The sequence below is a fragment of the Strix uralensis genome, chromosome 11, assembly GCF_047716275.1.
Source record: "Strix uralensis isolate ZFMK-TIS-50842 chromosome 11, bStrUra1, whole genome shotgun sequence".
Lineage (NCBI taxonomy): Eukaryota > Metazoa > Chordata > Aves > Strigiformes > Strigidae > Strix > Strix uralensis.
Window position 1 is genome coordinate 21,175,025 of NC_133982.1, and position 22,230 is coordinate 21,197,254.

Below are 22,230 nucleotides of genomic sequence, written 5' to 3' on the forward strand. Positions count from 1 at the left end.
CCAGCTACTCAGGAGGGCCACCAGGACATGCCACACCGGTGTGTTCCCAGGACTTTTAGCACAGACACTCAGTAGTAGCTCATGTTTTCCAGCCAAGTTTTCAGCAATACTTTTCTGCTGTATCTTGAGAGAGCCAAGGCAATGGTCACATCCTCACCCTAAATGCCCTTCTAGGGCTGGAAGAACAACAGCTCCTTCACTGTCATTCCCATTGCAACAAGGCATTTCATTTTTGGCTGATGCTCTGTGACTCTTTCTACCCTTGTTCTACCCAGCAAAGATCTACCCACTCAGCCTTAGCTTGTCTTCTACATCTGGTGTTACAAAATGAGTCTTCTAGACTTGCAAACATTAGGATTTACAGTAGTACAGTATTTTACCCTTATACAGGGTCCACCTTTTTATCCACAGGAGGAACTGAAACCATAGGATTACTCCTATATCTGAGCAGGACAGGCAGAAGCACTCTATTGTTCTAGAAGCAAACTCCCACAAGGGCTATGGACAGTTATCCACAGGGTACTGCCCTCCTCTAGGATCCTTGTTTGCATTATCATGTTACACAGAAGAAAGTGAGAGATGTTAGTGGGCAGACAGGGACCCTGGGTTTTAAGCTTACCTCTCCATGTTTTTAAATATATTGCATTTGTCATCCCGGGTGGTGAGCTGGAAAGCCAGGGCAGCATGATGGCTCTCCAGCACTGCGGTGTCATTGTAGAGAATTGCTAGCTCACTGCCAGCATTGCACAGGAAAGAATTTGTTCTTCCTGGGTGATCCACGTCATGGACTGTGGCAGCTATGAGTGCGGCAACCTCATCAATCGGATCCAAAGTTTGCTGAAAATAGAAGGATGCTTAGTTTTCCTGGCAGACTCATTAGAAACCCTACTCTGTCCATAAGATTAAGCCAAGTTGCTGAGGAACAAAAGCCAGAACTCTGCAGATCAGCAAGGGTCAGATGTTCTAGACAGAGCAATGGAAAATTCATTATAAGCTTCATGGAACACTGCATGACTTTTTTGGCCATTTTGTGCCTCTTGAATTTTGCCTTAGCCACACCTTTGACAAAGCACATCAAATTAAATAAATGCAAAGTAATTAGTTTGTGTTTTCTAACAACACAGAAACCACCTTCACTTGGACCTAGGGTATTTGGCTTGGAAAAAAGACCATTACTGCTAAAAATTATTCTCTTTCCACCAGACCCCTTCATTTCTTTTGGAAACTTAATGTGTCCTAATCACATTCCACTTACGTGCTGGCTAGGTTTACAATTTGTAAGGAATGTTTCCCATATACCCAGTTCTATAACAACAGTGTCCTGGGGCTACAGCTAATATGAATTCTATGAAGAATACTTGATAGTTTACATCCATGGAAAAATGACATGACACACTGTACCGTACTTTCTGTATCAGATTCTGATTCTCTTAGTGTGCTGCACTCCATGCTTCATGTCTACTTACATTGGTCATTGCTTTATGCCTAATTATATCTACCCTACAATGAAATACAAAACTATTTGAGTTTTTAAGGTTTTATACTTAAGTTTTAATACTGTGTTAACAGCAGAAAGGAGAAAAAGAACCAAGCATCTCAGAAATACATTGTATACATTTGGAAACTAGACCTTATGCTGTGTTTATGCTGGCTTTTTGTGAAGGATTACAGATACAAAACAATTATTAAAAATTTTAATAAAATGAAAGAAACACAAAGCAGAAATGTTCCTAGTTGAATATGGGAGCAGGGCAGATAATTTCCATTCCAATTAGCTTGAATTTAAGGTCCAAATTCTCTACTGGCTTTGCCAGTACCATTCAGAATGGTTAGACTTGGTAGGTGAAAAGACAATCCCTACCCTACTTTACACCTCCTGAAATTAATGCAGTGACTTGACTTTGATGGAGCTAGGATATTATTCATTGAGGACTGTCAAGAGGGCCTTGTGGAGAACAAGAAAAGGCTACTGTAGGTTGATAGTTAGCATTGTCTGAAATGCTATCTGCCACGTGTTAGCTTCTTCCATCTTTCTTTCAGCTGCTGCTCATGGGATTCTATTTTTGTGGTATGAAGATTTTTAGAACAGGTGCTCCTCAGAGGGACACACTAACCAGGGCATAGTCTGGCTGAGAAAGACCTGTGCAGATGGGAAGTGGCCAGAAACTGGAGAATACTTGATCTGTAGGACCACACCAGTGTATCTGACACTTATTTCCTGAGTCTGCCGTAACAAACTTCGCAGGGATTTACAGCACCTTTATCCCCAACTTCAGGTCAAGGATTCTAACCTTGTCATCTTAACTCCAGTGGCACAGAAGTGGAAATGATTCTGAGAATACTGCTTCAGTTAGGGAGCCAGAAAATTTTCCCAGGCAAGAACCAAGTTCAATTTACTGAAAAAAATGTTCTCAGTGTGAATTTGAGTGGCAGAATCTGGCCTTCCGTATTTAGGTTAAGTTAAACTCTGGACAACACAAAAGCAGCTGGGCTGTAACTTTGAAGAGAGAATTTTGAACTTTGATTCTGCTCCTTCTGCTGCTGCAACATTTTTTTCTCTTCCTATGCCTACAGAGGAATGGAAATAACATTCTGGAAAAGTAGGCGGCCATGCCTCTGTGGCATTGAAATGAGTCCAGATCTTGTCTGTTTTTCATAGATATTCTTGGGAAGATCAGCTAAACCTCTCGCAAATCAGGGGCTGAAAATATCCAGTGAAGTTCTATTCCCACTTGGCATATAGTATTTGTAAGTCAGCCTCTGGAGAACACACTAATGAGCTGCAGCTCCAGGTTAAGGGACTTACTACAGTTTTAATGAGCTGTCAGAAGCTTGTTTACAGTCACAAATATCTCAGCCAGGTGCACTATCCTTAGGCAGCCCAATTCAGGGTAGGAATTTCTATCCAAAAATGCAACTCAGAAATATGTACTGCCACTCCACTGCATACACATTCAAGCACTGTTTTAATTCCCCTTCTCCAGTCTGCCCTCTGGGCATGTGAGAACAAAGGTTGCTCTGATTTATTCTGGTTGTCAGTGGCTCTAATACGCCAGTGGGCGTTATGGTACAAGGAACTTCAACAAGTAATCTTTTCCAATACTCTCCTCCAATGCAGTCTCTTTAAGCCTCAGGACGCCTTGTCCAGTGGCTTTGGAAGCACTAAACCTATTTTATGGCCTATATTGTCCTGGGAGCCTTCTGCAAAATGACCATCACAAGGCATAAGAAATGGTGATTTATTACATTAAATCGGTATTTGGCATGTATCATCACAGAAAATCATCGTGTTGTTAGTTCACCTATCTGAGAAAGTTTAACTATATGAAAAAGTTTTGTTTTAAAAGGACGTTTTCTTATTCTCCCATCAAGAATAGCTCAATTCCCATAATATTAGTATCCATCCTTCCACGTACACTGTAAGGGAGATCCTAGAACTCGTGTAAATCAGCCCAGTTCTTAGACCTCAGTCACCAAACTGGTTGGCACTAGGTAGACATTTGGCTCCTGGCATCTTTTTTTCCTTTGAACGCACCTGTACTTCCCACTTACACTGTTTCTTATAAATGTGGACTCACCTTTACTCTTTCTTTAGACAAGAAATAAGCAGTGGCATGTAGTACATCTGCTGAATGAGTAGAATTATGGTAGGAGTTGGAGGAATGGTAGTTAGCTTCAATAACTTGTAACCACGACCTCAGAGTTGATTCTGAACAGTTTAAGAATTCACAGATTCCAAAGCGAGCAAATATTTTGAGACCCAAATAAACCAAAGGCCTGTGGAGAAAAATAGACACAAAGTTTTAAAACAAATGAGGTTGAAAGAATATTACATAGCATGAATAGTATGAATCTATACGGCATTTTTAACCAATGGCATGTCAGATTAGGTATAAGGACTTGTTGCAGAATTACAATCCAGACCTGTAGAAATGTTCTGCCTACCGATCACACACATGCTCAGAATCATGCCAGTTCCTGACACTTCCAGGAATATTAAAAAGACTTGATATTGCTGCTGTACTACATGTAACAGTATTTTGGGGCTTGGGGAGTCTATGTTGGGTAAATGTAGACTGCAGTCAAAATGAAATAAATCAGCAAGTACTAAACTCTGCCCATGAGAGGAGGCAGGTAATCTTGCTGCTGCCACAGATTCCTAAACTACCTTATTTACAGTTAGATGAAGTGTATCTTTACTATACAATGCTAAAATCACTATTTTTTCTGCACTGCAGATCTGGTCCATTTCTTTTACGCCCACCCTTGCAGGCTTCCATTGCTCACTGAGTCTGCACACAATAGAGGATGAGGCATGGAAGTATTCTGGAAGCAAATAACCAGGCCAGAATAATGCAATTTCTAGAAGACTGTAAGGGCCAGATGAACCTTCAGGCTAACCCAGTCGGAGACCTGTCTCCAAAAATAGCCAACATCACTGTATTCCAGTATTCTTGCTTCTCCCAGGCCAACTGCCCAATTTAAACCTAGATGACTGGCAGATGAATGAAGATCAAAACAGCAGTACAGAATATTTCTAATCTGAAAACTGTGAAAGTGCAATATATTTAATCGACCAAATGGAAAAAAAATTAATCAGGTTTTAGTCCACTGGCTTTTTTATCAAACCCAGTTAATATCGCTGTTTTCTTGTCCAATACATTTTTTGCTTAAGAACAGGTATAGTGGTAAATATTTTCAAATGTGGATTCTTAAAAATAGATCTTAAACCCTTATTTTGGCATCTCACTTTGTTGCTTGATTCCAGATGCATCAAGCACTCTGATTTTTAGCTGCACCTGACAGGTGAGGTGAGGTCATTTAGAGTTGATGAGGTCATTTAGAGTTGGATGTACATCTTTTGGCAAAAACACTCAAAACACTCAACACTATTTGTCATATATTAGTATCATAATATACTAAAGTTAAATCCCCCTTAATCCCCCTCACATAGCACTGTCAGACAAAGGTCTCACCAGGTTTCTGTGTCAGTGAACTCTAATGCACTAAAGCTCAGATTTAATGAATTATCTTGGCTTTACTACCATATGTCTGCTTGGACTAATAACATATTCCTACTTGTGATTCATTGAAGATCACTTTAATTCTCTTAATAAATGAATTGCCTTTATTTAAACACAGCAGGAAGCAATCATAATTATAGTATCTTTAATAAGAGGACAGGCAACAAAGTACTTCCTTTGTCCCTCTGTGGTCTCTCCAAATCAGCAAGAACAGGGAAACCTATCTGGTGATCTCATGCATGCTGGCTATCTGGTGATCTCATACATGTTAGTTGGGATAATTAATTTTTAAGTTACTGCACTGTGCGTATTAAATGTTGTAAATCACACGCACTGACTACATTTTGACTTTTTAATTACTGTATCTATAGCACTTCATTAGAAATGGAAATGTAGCAAAGCAAAATAAAACCCCTAAAGTAACGGGATGCAAATTTCTTCACTTACAATAAAACCACTTTAAAGAATAAAAAACTTGGGGTTTTTTCCACTTTTTGGCTCAAAAAACCAGTCTAAAAATGCATATATGTTAACTAAATACCTGATATCTTTCTTAGACATTGTTTTTGAATACCTTCCAAAGCTCTTACGGATCTGGGATTTTGACAAGGGTTTAAGATAGTCAATTCATTGCAGGATCTAGACTCCAAATTAGTGTCTCATAGAAGCTTTAAGCTAAGAGAAGCATGATACATGAAACTAGACCCAAAGGAGAATTTTTTGATAGGCATCAGAAAATAAAAGCCAGGATTTAAACAGATCAATTTACAGTCTTAGTGGGAGTATTTGCTATTAATGAAGTACAGTCTATGAAAATTGCTGATCTGCTTTTGAAAACTTTTGTGATGGAAATTGCTATGCCCTACTTTTTATCAGTAAATATTCTTTAGTTAATCTTACACATAAAATGTAGTCTGCCAAGATTCTAGAATAAAGATGTTCCTCTAATCCCAGACAAAGGCAATGGGAATTCTGCTGAAAAGCTGTATCTGAATTGTTTAGGAATAAAAATAACCCAATTACATGGAGAGAAAATAAAACATGATCTGTATCAACTGATCAAATAAAGACCAGCATGTTGATTCTGTGTGCAGTTGGCCATAATTTGAATTTGAATCCCCACAAGACAACAATTGGATTTGTAGAACTTTTTTATTATTGAGAACAGAAAAGGCTTTTAAAATGATGATGTCTTGTTATTATACCATATCAAAGGTATATAAATCTTCACTTACATCTACTGGGAATCTGCAGGAAATAGTGTATGATGAAACAGAAGATTTTTAATGGGTTCATACACAACAGGAAATGACAATGAGAAAATTTCAAACATTTGATTTTGAAAATAAAACTAATTCCATTTTAAAAGCACAGGTAGAGAAATTAAAGAGCTGATTACAGGATGACATTTAAGTCAGTTTTCAGCAACTTCAATTTATGAGCTCTTGAGTTTACTGACCTTTTATGGGTGGCAGCCTCAAGTTCAAAGATATCAAAATCCCAGTGTTCTTCATTTTCCATTGCCTGCGTTATCTGTGGGGGTATGTCATTGAGGGAGATTGGAGAGATCAAACTGCCAGCGACCTGATGAGTCTCTGTTGAGGAATATATTTGCAGATCACTGTTAATAGCCCTGAGATACACTTTTACTCAATGTACATGTTTTCTTTCCTGTAGTAACACCTAGCAACTCTCGTTTCTATAAAGCTCAGTAGTGCTGCAGAACAATGCTTATATATTAAAATAAACCAAAACCAAACAATGCTTATAAAAAAGAACATTTCATCATATTTCCCGTTTCTTAAATTTCTTAACATGTTTTAATAAGTTTGGACTTCCAAAAAGAACATTGAATGACTCGAGCGTGTCCAGAGAAGGGCAACAAAGCTGGTGCAGGGTCTGGAGCACAGGTCTGATGGGGAGTGGCTGAGGGAACTGGGGGTGTTTAGTCTGGAGAAGAGGAGGCTGAGGGGAGACCTCATTGCCCTCTACAACTACCTGAAAGGAGGGTGCAGAGAGCTGGGGATGAGTCTCTTTAGTGAAGTCACAAGCGACAGGACAAGATGGAATGGCCTCAAGTTGTGCCAGGGAAAGTTTAGACTGGATATTAGGAAGCATTTCTTTCCAGAAGGGGTTGTTGGGCGTTGGAATGGGCTGCCCAGGGCACTGGTGGAGTCCCCATCCCTGGAGGGGTTTAACAGTCGGGCTGACATAGCGCTGAGGGATATGGTGTAGTTGGGAATGGTCAGTGTTAGGTTAATGGTTGGACTAGATGATCTTCAAGGTCTTTTCCAACCTAGATGATTCTGTGAATATCTCAGTAACTGCCAAATTAAAACTTACGTTTTGCTGACAATATGTATTCATTCCCTGATAATCTTCGTAAACCATCCTGTTCAATAAAAGTTGAGAGTTAATTGCAGGGTATTGTACAAAAGGTCTATAAGATAATGACACCAAATAGTAGCACAATGACTTCAGAGAAGCCTGACTGCAACCTGTCACAACAGTGTGTACCCTACTGTGTACTGTTAAGATTTGTCTGTTCTACATATAGTTCATAATGGATGAGAAACTGCAAGATATGGGATAAAGTACAAACTCAATAGGTAAAACCTCAAATTTCTCAGGTGCAGACAGAGGTCTGGAATTACAGCCTCACATCTGCCTTTGTCTGGACAACACATGTATGTTCTGGATGTGTGCCACAAACCAGACATGGTATGTCCACATACTTCCCATCAACAAACAGGTGGGTGGTGAGAGGGAATGGATAGAGACACACTTCTGCTCTCCTCCCTCTGGTATTGGCAGATCAGGTCGCCTCAGCAGCGTAAGAATCTTGTGATTTGTTGCTGGGATTGCAGAGCAACAAGTTACTCTGAAGCTTGTTTATTCTCCAATTCAGTGCCTCCTAGGCTTAATTCTGGCGTGATGCCTAGATGTGCAAACTGAGACGAAGGATTAAAACTAACAGAATGATATATTTAATATTTACTTTTCAGCTCATAATTCAAAATACTGTGGCCCAAATCCTGCTTGCTCTTTTGATATATACAGCTGTTAGTTACTGCACATTAATGTTGCTGTAGTTTAGGACCAGCTGCAACTAAGCACCACGTGGCCACTCACTCACTCCTTCTCCCGGTGGGATGGGGAGGAGAAAATGTAACAAAAGGCCCATGGGTCAAGACAAGGACAGGGAGGGATCACTCACCAATTATGGTCATAAAACAGACCGGACTTGGAGAAAAAATCAATTTCATTTCTTATGAATCAAATCAGAGTAGGATAATGAGAAATAACCCCAAATCTTAAAACACCTTCGCCCACCACTCCTTTCTTCCCAGGCTTGACTTTATTCCTGATTTCTCCACCTCCTTCCCTGCTGCAGTGCAGGGGGACAGGGAATGGGGGTTGTGGTCAGTTCATCACACGTTGTCTCTGCCGCTCCTTCCTCCTCAGGGGAGGACTCCTCACACTCTTCCCCTGCTCCAGTGTGGGGTCTCTCTACAGGAGACAGTCCTCCACGAACTTCTCAATGTGAGTCCTTCCCACGGGCTGCAGCTCTTCATGAACTGCTCCAGCGTGGGTCCCTGACATGGGCTACAGTCCTCCCAGCAATAGACTGCTCCAGCGTGGGCTTCCCTCAGAGTTCTGGCCTTCTTCGGGTGCATCCACCTGCTCCGGCGTGGGGTCCTCCACGGCCTGCAGGTTGGCATCTGCTCCACCGTGGACCCCCATGGGCTGCAGGGGACAGCCTGCCCCCTCCCCATGGGCTGCAGGGGACAGCCTGCCCCCTCCCCACGGGCTGCAGGGGAGTCTCTGCTCCAGCGCACCTCCCCTCCCTCCTTCGCTGACCTTGGTGTCTGCATAGGTGTTACTCTCACATCCCACTCCTCTCTCTGCTGCACGTTTTTTTTTCCTTCTTAAATATGTTATCACAGAGGTGCTACCACCATCACTGATTGGCTTGGCCTTGGTGTTCCAGTTTTGGCTAGGATAGAGTTAGTTTTCTTCTGAGTAGCTGGTACAGTGCTGTGTTTTGGATTTAGTGGGAGAACAGTGTTGATAATACACTGATGTTTTAGTGGTTGTTAATTAGCACTTATCCTAAGTTAAGGATTTTTCAGTTTCCCATGCTCTGCCAGCAAGCAGGTGAACAAGAAGCTCTGAGGGAGCATGGCCAGGACAGCTGACCCACACTAGCCAAAGGGCTATTCCATATCATAGGACGTCATGCTCAGTATGTAAACTAGGGGGAGCTGGATGGGGGGCTGATCGCTGCTCGGCAATCAGTAAGCTGGTGGTGAGCAACTGCAGTGTACATCACTTGTCTTGTCTTGGAATTTATTTCTCTTTTTTATTATATTCCTTTTCATTACAATTATTATTATTATTATTATTGGGTTTATTTTATTTTAGTTATTAAACTGTTCTTATCTCAATCCACGAGTTTTACTTTTTCTTTTCAATTGTCCTCCCCATCCCACTGGGAGGGGTGAGGAGTGAGTGAGCAGCTGTGTGGTGCTTAGCTGCTGGCTAGGCCTAAACCATGACACTCGGCCAGAAGCAGGTCTGACTTGGAGCCAGGGAAGCTTCTAGCAGCTTCTCACAGGAGCCACCCTGGTAGCCCCTCCCCCACTATCAAAACCCCACCACACAAACCCAATACAAAAGTTTAGCTCATGATGTAAAGACACACTTATTAAAAAAAAAAAAATTCCGAACGCACCTTGCTAACAATGTTATGCACCCAAATAAAGCAGAAGTAAATGTGGATTCTATAGCTGAACACACAATGTCTGCACTTAAAAGAACTGTTAGATCTCATTTTTATTTTCACATTTGTAAGTAAATTAGTCTGGGGTTTTGTGATTTAAAAGGAAAGGGAGTACTACTCTTGTAACTGGCTCAGTGACTCTTCAATAGCACTGCTATGACACAAATATTTAGGACACCAGATGCTGTCTATCATTTAGAATCAAAGATTAGTTTTATTAAGAGTTGAAATAGCAGGTGTAATTGTATCTGGCAAATCCATTTCTGAACTCCAAATGCCCTTCCCATCATGAATTCTGCTTGAGTTCAAAGCCAAACTATTACTTGTTCCCCTACTCAGACATAACTTCTGAACATGAAATGGAATAATAAAATTCAGTTTTCAACAGACCCTTCACTAGAAAAATATTTCTACCAGATCATTTTAAAACTCATACTATGCCATATACCCTCATGCTTTGAAATGCATTTTCTCTGCGTTTCTATTGCTCCATAAAATAGCCTTTGTTTTATTTTTAGTAAGGATTTTGTATTTTGCAATATTGTTACCTACATGTTCTGGGACCATGGACTGAATACAGTCAGAATACAAATGTATGTAAGAATCAACAATCTACAAAAAGGAGAAAACAGTTGAGTTTATGGACTGTGTGTATTCAGCAGGAGAAAAGATTCACTTTGAGACTCTAATGATTATATGTATCAATATTCTTCTTATATTTTTATAGTTAAGGTAACAATATATTTTGTCTACTGAATTCGTAAATTCAACCCTATATGAACCATTCAGGTTGTCTCCTGGAATTCTTGAAGTCTCTCATATATTTCTCCTGATTAGATTGGTGTGGTACTTATTTATAACATGTCAACGGTTTCAAGATTGAAAGATACTGCAAAGGCGTATTGATAGGTACAGCATGAAATGATAACAGCACAGACACATCTCTGAAAAGCTCACATCTTATGAGTTTTTTTGCATCCAACACACTGTCAAATGTTTTCCTGAGGTGGCCTTTTATATGCAACCTACGGACTAATGGGAACATATATCCTTAAGGCACAGGTAACATTCATCCAAGTTCATCTAGTTATTATCAGGAGGGTCAGACTCCAGGCTCTGAAGGTTTGGGTTCAATTCTTGCTTTGCTATGTGCCCTTTCTTCAACTTTGGGTACAACGCTTCTTTTTCCAATGCCCCCGTTCCTCTTTTCCTAATGTAACAACATAATACATGCCTTCTTCAGGCCTTTTCTTGCCTTATTTATTTAAACTATGAGTTCTGTGGAGCATGATTGTGTTGTAATATGTGAACATTCATGTTTCTAGCTCAAGGCACTCTGATCTTTCTGTGAGACTCTATGAATACAAATATAATCCAAGAAATAGCAACAAAAATATGTATTTTGCATTCTTTTGAAGACACATTCTTTCTATACACTGAAAAGCCCCCCAAACATGCCATTCTAATCCTAATTAATGAATACAGGTGTCTAGCTATCTTTCTTTCTTCCTCTTCCATCTATACATTTCTAAAATGAATCACATTGAAGAAAGAATTGGTTTTCTTTTCCATTTCTAGCAAAACTAATGCTTCAAAGGGACCAGTCAATTTCCTTCTCATTTTCAGAGCTACATTATTAATGTAGGGGGAAAAAAATCCCCAAGAAGAGGCGTGCAGTTTTTCCTGAAAATTTGGCATTCTAGAGGCAAAGCACATGCCAGATGATAAAGACTGAGTGACTGGGAAAATCAGACAGTGGAACATTAATCAGTAGCAGTTGTGGCGGTATATACTTACTGTCATTAACCCTCCAACGAGGTCACTTGTATGTGGATCCTCATCTTTTGTCCCCAGTTGTGGAGAGTACAATTCAGTGGTTCTTAAAATCTCCAAAACCCGATCTAAAGCTTCTGCAACTGGCATGGGACTGCTTTCTTGTGCAGCGTTGATGATGTTTATTACCTAGTTTAGCATTAGACATGTTTTGAATTTAGAAGTGATTTAAGAAAGAACAGAGACACTCATCAATTACTATCAAAAACTCATAGCAAATAAACAAGACGAACAACTTTAATCCACATGTGGGAGAATCAAAATGAAAGGGATGTTAATAAAACACTGATGTTTGCTACTGACTCTGGGAAAAAGATTGTGGCCTTAAAGACAGCAGTCTTATTAATGATTCTCCTGTTCAAGGTACAGCCTTGAAATGTCTCTAAATGCATTTAAGATAACCTTCTCCCATTTGACTCTCTCAGTGTATTACAGAGCTGATTTTTGCCAGATCCTTGAATGGTTTCAGAAAGCAGTTTACCATGCATAAGTAAGAAGGAGGAACTCTAATCCCTCCTTCACATAGGCAAAAGTCCTTAAAAAGGGTCATGTAATGGCTGGCCACATGGAGAGCACCCTACTAAGCAGGTTTGGGAGAACTTTGTTCAGAGCATCTGGCCTTCTGGAGCTCCAACCGTGGGCAGGTGGAACAGGGAAGAAGTTGCACCAGAGGCCAGAGCTGCCTTGCTCCTCAGTCTGGATGCTGTACTGGAACTTTCTGCCCCTGTATTCCAGTACAGCACAACTGACAACAGCTAGTGACAGTGCATATTACCTTGGTGATGGGTGCTTCAATAGTCATGGAATGTATCCTGGCCATAGAAGAGTGCCGCCTTTGTGAGCTGCCTGTGTGGAAAACAAAGCAGAATTTATATTCTGATTTCAGCGACAAGGCAGGACAGGAGGATTCAGTCAAGAAATCTTGATTCATTTTTTGAACTGCTTACCCTGCTGTGCCCTTAGAGACAATCTATTGAAGAATGCATACACATGCTTGTTATGCCAGGGACACACAAGTGCAAAGAGATGCTTGCTGAACCACTGATATCCCTGATTAGAGATAAGTAGCTGTAACAGCCTGGCAAAATCATGGCTTTGTTTTTTTTGTTTTAACTAATTAAAATATTCAGTTAAAAACGTAGTTAAAAGACTATACAGATGTGTGTGTGTATAAACTGGCAGGCACAGGTAGGTAACTATTGCACTTAGGTTATTATAGGATATATCTACTTTTGTGGCCTGATGCAATATGACAAGTCATAATGAGTCAGCTTCCAAGCTGAGGTAAATCAGTGAAGCTCCTCTGAAGTGAAGATAGCCACGTCAAATTAAAACAGCAAAGGTTCTGGCCTATTATTCAACGGAAATTGAAAAACAAATGTTTTATATCAGTTTGCAATTTTGGTGCTGTAGAGAAAAGACCAAGATGGGATTTTTCTGGATAATTATGTTGTGCTACCTATAAAATGCAGACACATCTCTGTTACTCTTTGTGCTGAGCAGCTCTTAAGAAGAAGAATCAATGCTATTTTTGCTATACTGGAGCATGATTGTAGTCTCACTGCCACAGACCTACTTCATGTTTCACTAGCGTATGCTGCCTAGACTGTAACGATGTATGCTTTAACAAAATCATGTAAGCATCAGCAACAGTTTTGAATATGTGACTCATCTACCAAGTTTGGGGTGATCTAATGGAGCAAAATACAACACAATGAAAAGAAAACAAAATTTGTAAAAAATTTATCTTCATATTTTTATCAAGAGAAGATGTAAGAAATGTAATAATTGGTTGGGTTTAGAGTTTGCCATTTGTACTTGAAAGTAGCTGTGTTCAATCTCATGAGGTTTTCAACGCAGGATGATAGACGATAGCCCTCCATTCTCCACTGGTTCAAAAAAAGACTCAGAGTAGTTCAAAAGAAGAAAATAGGGCTATTTGACAAATGTAAAGTTGTTCATGAATTGATGACTTGCTATTTTATTTGTGTATGTGTATATATACACACACATACTTACCTATATTTGTATGTGTATGTATGCACATAAAAATCTAAATATACACAGAAATCAGAAAAATGTACTTATTTAACATACCATCACTTCCTCGTGATGTTGTGGATCTGACATCTAGTGATCCTTTCCTTCTGTCTTTGTGTCTGCAAGTCTGAATATCTGTGGAGAAAATGATATTGTACAATGACATTAAGTTGTTCCTAAGATGTATGTTAAAGGCACTGAAATTCAGAGAAAGCCTGATAGCAGTTGAGGGACATTTACTACAATGCTTCAGCAGATGAGAGCCAACGAAGGCTTCTTTTTAAACTCTTGCCCAGTAACACTGTCGTGAACCAGTCATGCTCTCTGGCAGAGTATGCCTAAGTGTTTTTGCAGAGGGGATCTAACAGTGTGGAGGGTAAAGTTCCTCTCTTGATACAGTGACACAATTGTAGTTGTGAATACAACTTGTGCAACACACCTGAGTTCACCCAAGTGACAACTGCCACAAAGAACTGGTAGACCAAAGTAGATTACACCCTAGCAAACTAGGCAATGTATCCTGTGCTACCAAGGCTACAATTAACAAGTACCTGCAGCATGGATGCCAAGGATGTCTTCACCAAAGTGTTGGTATGTGGGATGAGGGTGAATAGTAGTGTTGGTCACCCACATGCAAATACCCAACAATACAGTTAAAAGCAATGCAAGCATACATGCCACTAGCTATACAACCACCACAAAAATCATGACGACTAGACAGCATCCTTCTTATTTCCAGTTTTGTCACAGGGATCCACTACCCACAACTGAAATGTGACACTGAATACAGCAATACCACAATACCAACTTAGGGCTCTATTACTACATTTTCAAGGGTGGGTTGCTTTATATCACTTCTAAAATAAATGAGGCAGGTAGAGAGGACTGGTATTTATTTTCCTGCTTTTTGAGCTGGATTCCCAGCTTATTGCTAGCTAAACAGTACTATTCAGACTGTCCTGTGCAACTCTGGTTTTCAGTCAGATCACTAACAACAGGCTTTATTTTTTCCCCAGGTACGTTCTCCACTTATTAAGACAGAAGAGATGTGTCATACCTGTCTGAGACTCAGCCTGAACACGTTCACATGTCTTCTCCGCCTACAATTTAGTATGAGAAATCCAGTTAGTCAGAACTTTCCCATTATTTTGTAATATTTAGGGCTCAAACTAAAGCAAGCACAGCACTATTTTCACTTACCTTATTGTTGTCATTGCACAGTCTACTAATTGACACATAGTGTCTAATCTTTCTGTAGGCAAAAAACAGTGTGTTAATTCCCATCCAAACCTCAGCTCTAATTCAGTGCTGATACACAAAACGGGTAAGAGCAACAAATTAATGTAAGACAAATCCTGTTCTGTCAGAAAGGCTCAGCTGAGAATGGAAAAAACCCCACAGTTCTGCACATGATGGGGAATACAAAATGGAAGCATCTTTTGCAAAGATTGTATCCTCCTCTTTGTCTCTGCTCCCCCAGCTTCTTCTGGGCTACTGTAGGATGTTTCAGGTATGATATAAATGCGAAACATGCAACAGTGCATTCCAACAATCAAACCCTTCTATAGGATTTAGGGATACAGCAATCAAACTGAAAACTACACCACTGAATACCAGGAAACTTTCTAAGCCAGCTTCAAATGGGCTCAGATTGTTCCATAAGTAGCAATGTATGTAATACATCTTGGTCTTACAAGTTTGGCATCTTAAGCTGAAAATATGTTTTCACTCTATTGACGGAGAGTAGAGAACATGAATTATTTCCAGGGATGAAATCAACCCAAAACACTTTTTTTAGGAATAACTGCATGAAGAAGCTGCATTTGGCCTTTCCTTCATGAAGACACACCTTTCTAAATGATTGTTTCAGCCAAGTCTGGAAGATAATGTGCCATGCTTTTAATTAATGTTTGTGTTGCCTTAGAGGGCTTTGAAACTACTACTGCATGCAATCTGATCCACTTTCTTTCCCAAAATAGTACAGAAAGACTCATCATAAATGTACTAATAACTAACGTATACCTGTGTGCTCCAAATGCTCTATTTGGGGACCAAGTGGAAGTTGCATAAAAATCAAGACATGCTTGAATTTTGACCAGAATCAAAACACACAGTGACCTCATGACATAAAGACACTCGGCAACAGCCATGAGTAGGTGAGCATGGAGGGACATAGTACAGGTGCACAGTGGAACAGGACATAGGTCCTGGTGGTCCCAACACAACGCACAGAAAGAGAAGAGGGTGCCCTTGCACTTCAGGGAGTATTAGAAGAGGAAGAGTCATAAGTGAGCACACCTGGATCTTTAGCTCCTTTTTGGGGAGAATTAGGAGAATTTCACTTTCCCTGCACATAGCACATAAAGTTGATTTTGCTCCAAGGAATTAAATGCAGAGGTCCGAGGCTCCCTTCCTTGCATAAGTTTCCTTTATACTCAGTAACAGGATAATTGTGTGCTGAAAGCAACTGAACTCTAAATTGAGACTTGATTCAGACTTAAATCATGGTTTTAGCTTTCATACTTACCCTCCCTGTCCAACAACAGGTAGTATCTTCACATTTTGTTGTATGCTATCTCCATTTTTCTTTTTCGCATAGTACATTCCTTGCCATTCCTGAAAAAGGAATTCAAGTGGAAGGAAGTTCAGATAAAACAGGAAGAGAAGCTGTAGCTTCATACCTTTTTTTCATTGAAAGCTGTATTACAACACAAATCCTGTCAGAACTGGTTAAACTGTACTTACCCTCAAGTTTCTCCCCTGTAACTAACTTGTAGGTCATTGTGTTGCTTCCAGAACTTCCAGAGGGGCAGCCTATGAGTGCCCTGATGGCAACAGCCAAACCCCAGGTGCTGTGGGAATCAGAACCATGTATTCTCTTCCCAGTCCTACCTCAATAGTGTTGGGGGTCACTGGGGGGGAGACCTGTCAAAGACCCCCACAAGAGCGAGAGCTTGGACCAGCCCCTGCCTGGAAAAAAGAGTCCCCCAGAGGCTCCAGAGCGCCTGTAGGCTCTAACAGCACGGGGCAGCCCCCTGCCCTGCCCCAGGACCATGAACCACACAGCTGGGACTGCTCTGCTGACCTGCCTGACTTTTTCCTTGACTGTGTTGACTCCTCCCAGGACAGGAAGGTCAGTGAGAAACCATTATGCCAACTGTCCGCCTTCACTTCTGGACTGCACTGTCTCTCCTGCAGAGTTGGGAAGTCTTATCACTGGTTAACATTAAATATATCTGTGACTAAAAGTGCTCTGGTATCCTAGCACATTTACTTTCCACATTGTCAGTTCAGTCTCAAAAAGCAGCAGAGATTTATCCTGGCTTTTTTAAATCAAGAGAGAGCCTAGTAGAATAGCTATTGGACTCTCACCTCCCATCTGCTGACCTTCCCTCTAAAAGCACTCTGGTTTCAAGATCACATTTAAGTAGAAAATTTTTGATGTATCAGATTGTCACTGCCAGTATCGTTGGTTTTTGATAAAATTCATAAATGTTAAAAATAAAGACAGGGTGGAAAGAAATTTTGATTTTGCAGTGAGAAGTCTTTTTTTTTTCCTCTGGAAATGAGACATTTCTTTCTAGTGCAGAGCCTCATCTTCTCTTTCAATGAGACTGGGGAAATGTCCCTCATCCCTTGTTTAAGACACGCTTTTAAACAAAATACTGTTAAAACAATCACCCTTGTTATGCAGAGATTTTAAATCCAGAAGGCACCACCCTGGTCTAAAACCCAGCCCCAAATCACCTCCCTGCAGAGGAGCCCACAGCCACGCTGTGAAGTAGGAGATCTCCCATGATGACGCACACAGACATGGCTAAACATGGCTTCAACACACACTGGGGCATGGCCCCTTCCCTCTTGCTCCCTCCCAATTTCCTCACCACGCTGCTGCTGCTGCTTCTCAAACTGTGCTACAAATACCACAGCAAAAACACACACCACAACACTGACAGACCTCCCTGGGTCTCCCCTTGCATGTGGTGCCTGGACTAGAGTTGCCCCCTCACAGGCCTATTTAGGAAAATTCGGGGAAAGCAAAATTTGGGAACCCTGGGCCTCCCCCTTCATTTCTGGCAGCAGCAACAGAGGTCAGTAACCTTCCAACAGAGCTAGTTTTTTGTAACCTGGCAGCTGACAAAATTTAAAATCTTGCCTACACATTTCCATCCCTGTAATAGTTGATGGTGGTCTTTTTTAATAGATGCATATTTTGAGCTGGGCATCTAATAAATACCAAGTGATTAATAAATAATTGATTCCATATTGCATATTCACTTAATACAAACTACCCATGCCCGTTGCTGTCTTTCAGTTGAGTTCAATAGACTGTAGATCAGATCTTACAAATGTATGTGAAAATACCTTCATGAGGCACACAATACATATTTATTTATGTTAGACTGACAGATCTCGGTCAAGCAGGCCAGAGCACAGGTACAGAGAGAACAGTTTTGCATTTATGTTGATGGAGCCAGCAAATAAAGACTCCAGCACACAGAGAGCTGTATGGTGACAGGCTGTGCAGAAAAAATATATGAAAGACTTTTCTGAGGATCTGTTGGAGAAAAGAACTGTGCAAAACAAATCCTGAAGTGAGCATAGTATCTTCTCCTGTGAGCTGCATGAGGAATACAAATGAAGATAAAGCAAACATCACAGAATTCAATGCTCTCATAATTAAAAGTATGCGTATCAATAAGTTTCCTGACAACCAGGATGAGGCAGAGATGAGTAATCGATCTCTAACCCAGGTAATAAACCCAGAATATGCAAAAAAAGGGTGGAGTCATAAGGTACAGATTGGATAATTCCCGCATTGGAAGTGCATCCTTTTCAAGACAGATTATTCACTAATGTGTTCTTCTTAGTCAACAGATCGATTTTTCAACTTGTGAATTTCTAAAACCTGTGAAACTGTGGCAGGAAATGTGTGAGGGAGAAGGTCAGCAGAATTCTGAGAAATAGGAGATCCAATCCAAACTCCTACTGGTAGGTGAAGTTCTCCCAGGGACATTACTTAAACATATTTTAAGCACAGCATATGCTCTCTCACAGAATCTCTGTCAGCCATCCAACAGAGAAGAGCTGCTTCCCAAGACATGCTGTCAGTCAAGCTCATCGTTATGTCTACATTACAGTCACACAAGTACAGTGATCAGTCACTTCTGCACGGCCTAGCGTGCTGGGATTGAATGCAAAGTAAAAACCATACATAATAAAAAAAAATTGTTTTACCCTCTATAGAGTAAATGAACACTGAGGTTTCAAACTTCTTTGAGAAGGCCATGGCATGCACCTATCCACTAAGCACTTACACATGCATAGTAAGTAATTCCCCAGTTCAGCCTTCCTTTTAAACTAGGACTTCTTGCACTAAACAGCAAAGTTCAGCAAGCTACTAGTAGAAAACAGAGCAAACCATAATAAACACAAGATGTCATGAAAACAATCTCGGAGAAAGCAAGGCTGAGTTAGGAAGGAATTACCATAGACCCTTCTCATAGAGCATGATCACTCTCTCAGCCCCTCTGTAAAGATAGCTATCTTGCAAATCATTCCTAAGGAGTGAGAGGAATTACATGTCTTGTCTGATTTATCGATAGCTATCCATCTCACTACAGAAAAAGCAAAACTAAGATAAAGAGCTTTGTGTCAAACTGCAGAGATCAGAGGCATCAAGAATTGTAGTCAGAATTGCACACTTCATCTTAATGGATGTAATTTGAATCATGAAACAGAAGAATGAAGAAAGTACAACTTGTTTTTTAACTCCCCAAGTACAGATGGGTGAAAATGCTTTTCAATAACGCTGCCTTCTTGCAAATTACAGCCAGCTGTAGTAACAAAAAATGAACTTTCAGAGATTTTTTTTTTTTGCTAACAGAAACAACACCCTGACCCAAGAATCTCTATGTACCGTGCAATTAACAATTTTTGTGTATAATGCCTATGAACTTTTGTTTGGATATACCAAACTTGCTCACAGTGCAAGAGGGGAAATGATGCAGGAGTTCATCTTCCTAAATTCCATTTAAAGACTAGAGGTAGATTTTATACAGCTTACATTTTTCTAAAGATCAGAAAATCTTGCTTTTCTTTCTTATGTTACCGTGTTTGTTCAAAACACAAAAGCCAAACCTGTTGACAGAATATCACGGTAGTAGACAGTTGGCTTTTTTGGTATGCTATAACCTAAAGTAGCCAATATACAACCTCTTGTAATGGGAAGCAGTATTTTAAATTTAGGATATTAAAAAATCACCATCCTGAAAACAACATCCAGACCATGTCAGAATGATCCAGACACAAGTTAGGCACCTCTGAAAATGCTGTAACATCTTGACACAAATTATTTCAAACTAAAGCACTTTCAAAAGGCTGCACTATTTCAAAGGTTGCTCTGCACAGTCAACCTCTACTTGCAATTAATTTTCCAATTAGTATGTAAATGTATGGCTAAATAGATTGCATACTATAAAGTGTAGCAAAGGGAAATACAAAAAACACGTAAACAGAATATATCCACCTAAACCAGTTTAAGCTGTTTCAGATAGACAGGTTAAAATGAGTAGTATTTCATTAGCCCTCACAGTTGGAAGTCCTAGAGCCAGGAGTAAAAGAAGTGCAAGGGAAGAGATGGATTAGGGTTAGATTTCTATCATTCATAGAGTAAAATGTATTTCTGTTATTAAAGACATTTTTATCAGCACACTAAAATATTAAAAATTTCATCCCTTCATATCTTGAGAATTGATGTTGTAGATTTAAAGCCTGACATGTCTAATGTATTTGAATTATAACTTAATAAATACTCCCTCCTAACATCAGTTTTGTATTACACGTTTACTGAAATAATTTTGGTCAGGCGACAGAGGTGTGAAGCACCATAACCCAAGCTATTGTCTATTGCTAGGATCTCTTCCGAAAGGCCAATACATGTAGAAATGAGTGACATATTCTTGTTGAAATGCACATGCAATCTGCACCCAGCTGGAGTGCAGCCTTTGTTGATGAATGCTTGTGTCCGTACCCTGATTTACAGAGTATGACTCATCACAACTTTGCATCGGTGCTTTTGCATCACTGCCTGGATACACAGAGTGCCATGATTCATTTTAGCATCTCCCTGCTCTGTGTCAATAACATGCTGCTTCCCCGCGGACAGTCAGTAATGACCCAACTAGCTATCCTGACTCAGGTCTGAGCATGGGCCATGACACATCTACAAACACACCGATTCCCAAATCTCTTTGTGTAACCTCCATGATCTTCTTCCTGTAAGGTACTATGACAAATTCAATGACATCAGAAGCATTTACACCTCATTGTCAAAATGCAAATGAAAGCTCCTCGATGGATCCTCACACTACAGCCACAACAGTCCCAAAGGAACATCATGGAGCCTCCAGGCTCCATGTCTCTTTGTAACCACCTCCCTTGAAGCCAGTTGTGCTTCCTCATGCACTTTTTCTTGGTGCAACAAACATTTCTAATGGAAATCCATTAGACAGCTCCCATGTTATTAGAGAATAAAAGATATTGGCAGCTGGCACTGCCTATCACTCTCAAGTGATACAGCAAATGTATCTTCTGATATTTTTACATCCCAAACTTGCAAATCAGCTTCCACATCTCATGATTCAATGCTTCAACATGGTTCTTTTCTCATTTACATCACACTGGATAACATGTGCATCCATTCCATTTCTCTTAGGTATTCCCACACCTTTTGCTACATACAGTATATATTATAAAGACACAGAGCAAGTCACTTATTTTCATAAAACATGGACCTCTTTCAAGCAAGAGAAGAGAAAGCAGCCCTTAAAAAATTAGCATTTTTTACTTTCTCTTCTTGTTTGAGTAAGAAAGGTGCAAATGCTACGTGTCTGTGAAGCTGGAAGTTACATCATGTGTCACTACTGGACAATAACAACTTTTACAGGTAGCAAATGATAAGTGATACAATGCCATTACTCACCTTTCCTATCTTTATGCAGGAATTAATAGTATCTAGGAAATCAGCTTTTTTTTCATTTATAGGCACTTCTGTTAATTCCTTTCCTATTAGTTCACCTATTTGATAGCCCATCATTGTTTCAAAAGCAGGATTGACGTACTGTGAAATAAAAACAAACAAAAACCCATTCAACAGAATACTTAGAGCACAACAGAATCCCTTTTTTTTTCTATTTGCTAAACCAAGGGATCTCTTTCCCAGCCTGAAATAAACCTCTGTATGTACTGGTTCTGAGAGAGAAGCCTATATTTTCTTATTTGTAAATCAAGCCAGGAATGTCCATGCTAGAAGAACCGTGCAGACTGCGTGCATGTGAGCGAAGAGAGGGAAATGATGGAAACAGCTGGGTACTGCATATCCACAGAGTTTAGACAGACAACATGAGTTCCTGAAAAATGAGCTCTGTCAGTTCTCAAACCCATAAACCTCAAACCTACCTCAGTGTTCCTAAAAATCACAAATTAGATGGTGGGATACCATAGGAATGTTATCTATTGACAAATTCATCATCTTATTGTGTGTAAGGG

General features: G+C 40.1%; 1 protein-coding gene across 7 annotated transcripts in view; it reads right to left on the reverse strand.

The window, feature by feature from the left end:
• Nucleotides 1-22,230, reverse strand: part of PDE8A (phosphodiesterase 8A) — a 130,867-nt gene that overhangs the window by 8,404 nt on the left and 100,233 nt on the right. For all 7 annotated transcript variants that reach the window (XM_074880074.1, XM_074880072.1, XM_074880071.1 and 4 more), the window contains 11 exons: nucleotides 21,665-21,802; nucleotides 16,208-16,296; nucleotides 14,881-14,932; nucleotides 14,738-14,780; nucleotides 13,738-13,815; nucleotides 12,416-12,486; nucleotides 11,605-11,769; nucleotides 7,368-7,416; nucleotides 6,484-6,619; nucleotides 3,579-3,777; nucleotides 620-837 (listed from right to left, as the gene is read on the reverse strand). In XM_074880074.1, the coding sequence (XP_074736175.1) occupies nucleotides 620-837; nucleotides 3,579-3,777; nucleotides 6,484-6,619; nucleotides 7,368-7,416; nucleotides 11,605-11,769; nucleotides 12,416-12,486; nucleotides 13,738-13,815; nucleotides 14,738-14,780; nucleotides 14,881-14,932; nucleotides 16,208-16,296; nucleotides 21,665-21,802 (1,238 nt within the window). The remainder of the gene's footprint in view (nucleotides 1-619; nucleotides 838-3,578; nucleotides 3,778-6,483; nucleotides 6,620-7,367; nucleotides 7,417-11,604; nucleotides 11,770-12,415; nucleotides 12,487-13,737; nucleotides 13,816-14,737; nucleotides 14,781-14,880; nucleotides 14,933-16,207; nucleotides 16,297-21,664; nucleotides 21,803-22,230) is intronic.